Source organism: Sesamum indicum, linkage group LG3, assembly GCF_000512975.1.
Source record: "Sesamum indicum cultivar Zhongzhi No. 13 linkage group LG3, S_indicum_v1.0, whole genome shotgun sequence".
NCBI classification, from domain to species: Eukaryota; Viridiplantae; Streptophyta; class Magnoliopsida; order Lamiales; family Pedaliaceae; genus Sesamum; species Sesamum indicum.
Window position 1 is genome coordinate 5,674,111 of NC_026147.1, and position 8,359 is coordinate 5,682,469.

The 8,359-nt window shown below is 37.0% G+C and overlaps 1 protein-coding gene across 1 annotated transcript; it reads right to left on the reverse strand.

Annotated features, from left to right (window-relative positions):
- LOC105157314 (BTB/POZ and TAZ domain-containing protein 1) lies at nucleotides 4,441-7,122 on the reverse strand. The gene is made up of 5 exons (XM_011073705.2): nucleotides 6,875-7,122; nucleotides 6,485-6,618; nucleotides 5,766-6,069; nucleotides 5,347-5,663; nucleotides 4,441-4,877 (listed from the first exon to the last, which is right to left on the reverse strand). The coding sequence occupies exons 1-5, from the start codon at nucleotides 7,016-7,018 to the stop codon at nucleotides 4,694-4,696; spliced, it is 1,083 nt and encodes a 360-aa protein (XP_011072007.1). The 5' UTR covers nucleotides 7,019-7,122; the 3' UTR covers nucleotides 4,441-4,693.

Below are 8,359 nucleotides of genomic sequence, written 5' to 3' on the forward strand. Positions count from 1 at the left end.
AAATTTTCAAGATATTTTATGTCAATAGCTTTGAAAACTTTTTGCTAAATTAAAATACTTTTCATTTTCTGTTGCTAAATAGAATAGTCAGATTTACCATCAAAAGGTTGCAACTTATAACCAGCCATTATTTATGAAAAAACTTTTTGCAGAAAATGTAGAATACCAGTTTTCAGTAAAAATTACTATCAGTGCAGTAAAACCAAAATGTTGAACAGATCCAATAGTAGCAACAGATGCAAAAAATAATATTAACAGATAAATAGGAGAATCTGCAACAAATATAGAAACAATATTAATCAAAGCAGAAGGTAACACATAATACAGAATATTTCCATTAGATTTAACAGGGGATCCTTAAGTAAATCTCAATCAGATACCCGATAGCCTCAAGGGCCCAGCCAAGTGAGGGATTAGCAAGGAGTTTGGCCTCTGTTAGGAGGAATAATCAGTAAACAGTGATTAATCGCATAAAATAGAAAGAACGATAAACAGAAATCGCACAAAAAAGAAGAATATTCCACAAATCAATATTTATGCACTAAGCAATCTCAGCGAAAATGAACTCGCACACAACAGTTCCAAAAAAAAAATTTCGGACACAGCGCTTCAATAAATGCACAAAGTAGAAAAATTATAGCACCAAGCAATTTTAACCTAAATAATATGACGCATCCAGAGAAAATCAGAACACAACGCTTCAATAAACGCACAAACCAGAATCACTCAGTTTTTCACCGAAACCACTAAAATACCATCCACAAAGGGATACAAGTATTCCACAAAAGGAATGTTCACAGAGAATCCAGAAAAACCACTGAGAAAGTTTACTGAGAACTTTATGATCGGGAGAAAAGGGGAAGGAGAAAGTATTACTGATTCTTTTTCTTCTTCTTTTCTTTTTTCTTATTTCTCTCTTATCTTGTTTAGAAAACACCAGATATATTTAAAGGAGGAAGCCATTAAATACAAAGAGAGAAGAAAAACAGCAGAGGAAGAAATCAAAGAAGAGAGGGAAGGGGAAGAGACGAGGAGTCAGGATAAATTAGGGTTAGGGTTAGAGAAATGATCTATCCGAGTAAATTATATATAAATAGATGCAATCGGGTCGGGTAGATAGGCAAGGTGTGTCAGGTGGGCTTAGCCATCCAAGTGAGGGGTGTTAGGCTGGGCCTAGGAGACATAAGCCATAAATTTCCAATAATATTAACTTTTTTGAGATGCCTTTTGAAGACGTTTTGCTATATATATGTTCCTGAATTAATATATCTTTGTTCTTCAATTATTTAAAAAACATGTCATTTTTTGCCACTTAAAATTTTTTATAATTCTTAAATTATTGTGTATTTAACTTTAATTATTCTAATGTTTTTTTCATTTAAATTTGATGTGAAAAATAGATTAGAAAAACCGAAACTGCACCATCATCACCCTATTATTATTTCCAAGTTTTCATAATTATTAGGTTTGTTCATTTACAAGCCCCCATCTTTTGAATGATGAATGGGTTCTGATTCGCCTCGATTACGTTTGATCACGATCAACGACCACGATCTTTCCACATCACCGATCCGAATCTGTTATCTGGAAATAAAATAAAAAGCCAGTCGGGTTCGTCCCGACGGTGATACTCTGATGCTTAAGTCAGACACTTGGGTCGAAGGAAAAATATTGCGATCTAAGTAAGTGAAATGTGTGTAATTAATACCTTCCCTCTTTGAAGACTGGAGTATTTATAGACAATGGAGGTTGGGGCCCATCTTTGGAACATGTGTCACCTTCATGTTCACCCATGCAATGACTAAACTGTTTCTCCAATGGACACCTGTCCGAGGAGCATTATGGGTGGGATCCGGGTCCGCTTGGTCCGATAGAGACGTCATCAAGCACAACGTGCCACATATGATCCAACGACCTCAGCATGCGACCTCGTAAATGTTCTTTTGTTCTTCGATCAACGATCTATCATGCGATCAACTAGTAACACTTTGTATAATCTTCTTTTTCTCATGATATCTCCATCATAATTCCCCCACTTCTTCCAAATGTAATTCATTACATTTGGAAGAAGTTGTAGATCTGCCTTAAACTGGGTCAAATGAAATTTTGCGAGGTCACGTGCTTGATCCTGTTTCAAGGTTCGGGGCTGAAATTTCTTGGTAAATGTATCATCATTCGAAGTTTGGAGTTGGGAGACTTGACAGTCGCGCCTCTATCCAAGGTTTGGAGCTGAAGAGTCACCTCGCATCATTTCGTGATCCCAATCGTCGCATTAATTAGGGTGCCACGTGTTAGGAATCCAATGGGTGGCTCAATCGTCGAGGCGTCACGTGCCCTTCATCCGCGTGCTTTGTCAGAGCGCGTCTCTCCATACAGTGGCCTATATAAACCCCCCATTTTTAAAACCCGTCTACGCCGCTTGCCTGCTTTCGAGATCGCTACCAGAATCCCAGCGACCTGCTCTCTCGACCTCAACAAGGTACCATGTCTTCCATTAATTCAAGTTTTTCCTTTTCTATTTCTGCGACATCCCCTTTGCATGAGGAACAGCCAGAGGGATCTTCTGGGGTTATGTCTGGGTCTAGGTCTAGATCTAGGTCGAATCCCTCCAATAATTCATCCGATGATGAGACCCCCAGGCATGTTAGGTTCAACAAGCTTTAGATAATAGTCCTTGGATAGGTATCAGTAGCAAAGTGAAACAAACCATTTCTCAAATAAAAGAAAAATACTTTATCCCTCATGATTTTGAAGTTCTGATTCCTCGCTCCTTTGATCGCATGCACATACCTCCTAGAGGCTTCTATACACTATCTACTAGCCTTTTCGAGGCTGGTCTGAGATTACCCCTGGCTCCCCCTGTAGCTCATATACTTAAAGGATTGAGATTGAATCCTATGCAACTATCCCCTAACTCCATTAGTCACATTATTCTTTTTTTCATAATAATGCGAGCCCTCCATCTCGATCCCAGCTTCGACAATTTCTGGTCGCTTTATTCTTTCACTACCTCTACTAGGTCGACCAATAGAGGTTTTTTCTATCTTACCTCCCGTAAACAATGTAGATACTTAGAGCCCCTCAAGTCTAATGTCAGCCCTTGGAAAGATAGGTTCGTCTTTGTGCGACCTCCACCTGGTAAAAAATGGCCTTTTACCCTTAAATGGTCCATAAAAAAGCCCGAGCCCGTCCGATTGAGACGTCACCAAGCCGCAATGTGCCACATATGATCCAACGACCTCAGCATGCGACCTCGTAAATGTTCTTTTGTTCTTCGATCAACGACCTATCATGCGATCAACTGGTAAAACTTTGTATAATCTTCTTTTTCTCATAATATCCCCATCAGGTTCATACGGTACAAAAGGCTTGTGTTCATCGATATAGATATTAATAAAAACATCTCTTTTATTATTGTAAATTTTTATTGTATTTCAAATTATATTTACATATTTTTGTTATTCTATATATTAGGTATAAACTCGAATATGATATCAAATGTCAATTTGTAATTAAAAAAGATCTGGTTAGTACCACAAGTTTCAAGTTAATTATGGAAAATTTAGATTAGATCAAGGAAGAAATCAAAAACGATCTTCCTCAACTACCCAAAATAAAATAATGTCTCCAAGCGAAGTCATGGGTAAGAGACAGATATTCTTTGATTAGTTACATCATGTTTTGGTATTTCTTCAAACAAGATTTTATTTTTATGTTTTTATATTTCATGGGTGCGTTTTTTTCATTTTTCAACATTTTATATAATATATATATATATACAATATAAAAGAGATATAATTTGATAATAAACAGTATTTTTTATTTCTAAAAAATATACCATTAAACATACAATATTTATATATAAATATATATATATAAGAGATATGATTTGACAATGAACAGTGATTTTTGTCTTACAACTCTCAACATCAAACTTACACCACTTATTTTAAAATATTTTAAATTACCTCAGAACACAAATTCAAACATACCATCTATCTCTAACACACATTTATTTATCTTTATTTTTTTCTCCTTTTCCCCAAAATATCAAAACAAAATACTCAAAATACAAATTTAAACACTATGTTAACATTTGGCCAATTGTACGGCACCTTGTCCTAAGTTACTGAAAACCATTTTCAAGAGCTAAGCAAATTATACTGTCATAGTTAAAGTTAGACTAAAATACACACATATTTTCTATTTTTTGTAAAATAACAGGTACACTCTTAATACTATAGTTATAATTACAGTTACATCTTCTATTTAAAGACAAAATTTGACAAATACACCATTTGAAAAATATTATACTAACACCCCTTAAATGGTATAACGTATTTTTTTTAAAAAAAATATAAATTATTTGTGTATTTTGATCTAATAATAAGAGTGTCGATATAATTTTAACCGGAAAAGAAAAAGTAAGAAAGAAACTTGTATTAACAAAATAAAGTAAAGTAGATTGACAAAGCCGTTCATCAATATCCACAACACTATTACTATGATTTTGGTCCCCATCGCATAGTTGGCTTCCTATCTCATTGCTTGCTACCAACCCATAAACAAAAAGGAGGGGAGAAAATGCGACTATGGTACAAGCACAATAATAACAACTAGCACTTTTTACATATTTTAATTTACTCATTTCACCACAAGTCTAGTTTAGCACACGAAAAAGATGCATTCATGTTCATCGAGCTAAAGGGAAGCTTCTGACTCCTTGACGATACGTTCCCATTCTTGCTTCCTCTCCTCTCTTCCTCTTGAGGATAGACAATGAAGAGAAGGTTTTGGCTCGCACCACCTTTCTCACTAGCAATCTCCACCGGGAGTCATTAACTCGTCGGTCTTGTTGTGCCTTCAACTTGAATTGTCTGCGATCAAACACCAACCATATAGAGTTTTAGACAATATACTCAAGTCAATGGAAGAATTCATAAACAACTGTACATCGTGATCCTCGTTTTTAGTTTATGATCCTTGTATAAAAACCCGAAATTTAACGTTTTCGATTGCCTATTTCGACTTATGTTTACATGCTCCAGAGGTAGAACTAAACGGTGAATTATGGAAGTAGCTTTTAAGCTTTTAATCTTTTCCCCAAAACAACAAAAACACACCCCACTCTGCTTTTTCGGTCTATTGTGGAAGTATCTAGAAGGGACATCATAAATGACCATAACTCGACCAAATGAAGAAGACATGAGCCCACGATGACAGCTTGTTTCATGTCTCTTGCAATAGATCAGAAGTTAATCTAATGAATCGCATCGGACAAAAAAACACAACTTGAATAATCAATTTTAAACTGTTTTTTGAAAAAAACAAAACAATGGAATCTACCTGCACAGGGGAACTCTGCATTCATCAGGTTGGTCACAGATGGACGAGTGCAGCCTGAAAAGCTGCCACATCCGCTTACAACGCGAGCATCCACCGTTAACCCTCTTCTCACAAGTTCCGAAATGCTTAATCAGAAGCTGAATTCCATGGCACGTCGAATACTTGCTACAAGGGCCCTTATGCTTGCTCAGATCCATATCATACGGCCCGACAGTCGTGCACCCTTCCGAGCATATATGCTCAAGACAATCCATTGCTTCACTTAGTTGTGCATACAACCTCTGCTCTTCCCTATGCCTCCTCGCCCTCTTTTTCCTCTATAACATCAGAAAGAATTAAATTATTAACACGTTGACGATCATAATATTCGATTGTCAATACAGTTCATAAACACCATGAGACCATATTAAATACAATACCGATTCAGCTTCATCGATGAATTGCAAAATCTCGAGCTCCAAATGGGGGTCGTGGTTTTGTAAGAACTTCCATCCCTCGGTAGCCTCAACAGCCTTGTAGTTGTTGGACAACAACTTTATGCACTTGAGGTAGAGATCGGGCGCGTCGCACAGTCTCGCCAGCTGAATTACATCCACCACATTCTCAACGGTCACTCTTTTCGCTAATCCTTTTGTACATCTCTGCTTCAGCTGTGGTATCAAGTAGACGTGCGATAACGCCAGCAGGTGAATACCGTATTTCTCCAGTTGCTCCTCGCTGCACCTGCGAGGGACAAAAGGGCATTTTTGTCATTGCCAGCAGAAGGATTCAAATGAGGGTAGTGTAGTCATTTGGCTATACAAGAATTTCTGTTCCTATGATCTTGGAATCCAGGTAATTCGCCGCGCCTACCAAAACAGTCCCTAATAGAAAAATCCTCAATGATTGAGCGGCGGTGGAAGAGATGCCACGTGTGTGGGGAATTCGGAACAGACGGCTGGAATTCAAATAAAAAAACCGAGATCTATTTTGCTTTTTCTTAATTGGTCAAATTCAAGAAGTTCAACTTTTGTTGCGTGGGATTTGGAATTCGGATTCGCCGAAGAAGCGCAAATGTTTTTTTTCTTAAACTAATGAGAATAAAAAATGAAACAAAAATACGGTTGGCGTTGCCGTGTTTGGCTTCGAAGAAACTCACCTGGAGGAATAAAGAAACTGGATGAAAACGGCGACGGCGTCGTATGGAACGCCGAGCATTGGAACTTTCCGTTCGGTGCTCCGGTGCTTTTGCGCCCTCTCTATTATGTTCTCCATCACCGACGATGCCGAAGCCTGCATATATTTTCCCAAAACATCAGGAAAAAATGCAAAAGAATCATTCTTTCTAAAAACCAGAACAGAGCTTTTGAATCAACAGACATAGTTGAGACAATCAAAATGAAGGGATTTAAATGAAATTTTATGAAATATTTTTGAGGAATCTGCGAAAAAATCCGAAGAACTTGGAGAGGTTTTACAAACATAAACGTCAAATAAAAAAAAGCAAAACCTATATGAATTTGAATCAGTCTCGAAACAGAGGCAATACCAATATCTTAGAATGCGCCGGGATGCGCACTCCGCCGGAGGCGATAACGTAGACGTCGGGTTCCGGCAGGTCCCCTGATCCGGCGAACGGAGGAATCGATTTCACTCTCATTTGGCCGGAAAGCTTCTTCTTCAACTGAACCATAATTGATAAATCTCTTCGGCAATGCTTATTCAGTATATTGATGTCCGGCGATTGTGTAGAAGCGTGGGAGTTGGGAAACGATGAACGATCAGAGTTGATTGTGGTGGAGAAATTTGCAGTCAGGCCCTGTATTTATAGACCCCACGAAAATGTGATTACCGTAGTAGACGGGTAGTCCGACCCGAAAGCCCGAACTCGGACCAAAAGCAAGGACCTATCACGCGCTCTTCAGTGCGTGTGCTGCAGTCTCTGGTTGGCAATTTGGTCAAAGACTAAATGTACTTTGGAAATTTTATTTTACAATTATTGTAATTCATATTTGTTGGAGATACATTTTAATTTATATAAAATATAAGGCTGTGAAGGATTCAGCTCCATCCGAATACTTTATTATTTAAATTTATTTGAATCAATATCGAGTTTAATATTTTAAATTTGATTTTTATTTAATTATCGATTTAATCGAGCTCAAACGACTTTTAATTATATTACATACGAGTCGAGCTCGAATAACTTGATATTTTTAAGTATATTTTATTAATTTTACACTGATCAAATAAAGTTCGAACTGAGCTTGAAAACTTATCGAGCAAAGAATTTTGTTCAAATTTAATTCATAAGTTTAACAAATCAAATTCAAACAAGACTTTATCGACTTATTTCAAATGAATATCGATTAGTTTGAGTTATGTTCCAGCTCTAGTCATGTGCATCAAAACTATAGGCCTACTTAACTTATCAATTGTTATTGAATTATGCATTCTGTGATTTCTTTATATGAATCGAACGTAAAAATATCAAGCAATGTTGATCATATCACATAAGTAGCAAAAGTTCTTATTGTACTGACTGGACATGATGCTGATATTTTTCACATATGATGTATTATAAAAAATATTGAGTAACTTATAATATAAATAATGAAATAAGAAAAGGGTTTTTTATTTGTCACAAAAAAATGTCCAAAACACAAGAAATTATTAAATTAGCAACCACAATATATTAGATGGTAAAAGGTCTAAAATGGGCTTGTGGGATTTCCCACTTGGACAAGTAAGTCCTAGGAAAGATTTTTTAAGGTGGAGAACAGTGACAGGGAGAATGGATAAGGAGGGGGAGGAGGAAAGGGAAGGGGGCAAGGGGTCATTTTTGCAAAAACGGCCTTTTGAGGTCAGAAGCGACTCATAAAACTCTTGACCTTGCCTTTCATCCTACATGTCATCCTAATCCCTTTCCCCTTCACTTTTCCAACTTGTCACCATTTCTTTACATTTTCCAAACAAATTTGAGCCATGTCGGAACATGATCCACGTGGCGCAAGCCCACTTCCCCCCACTTGTT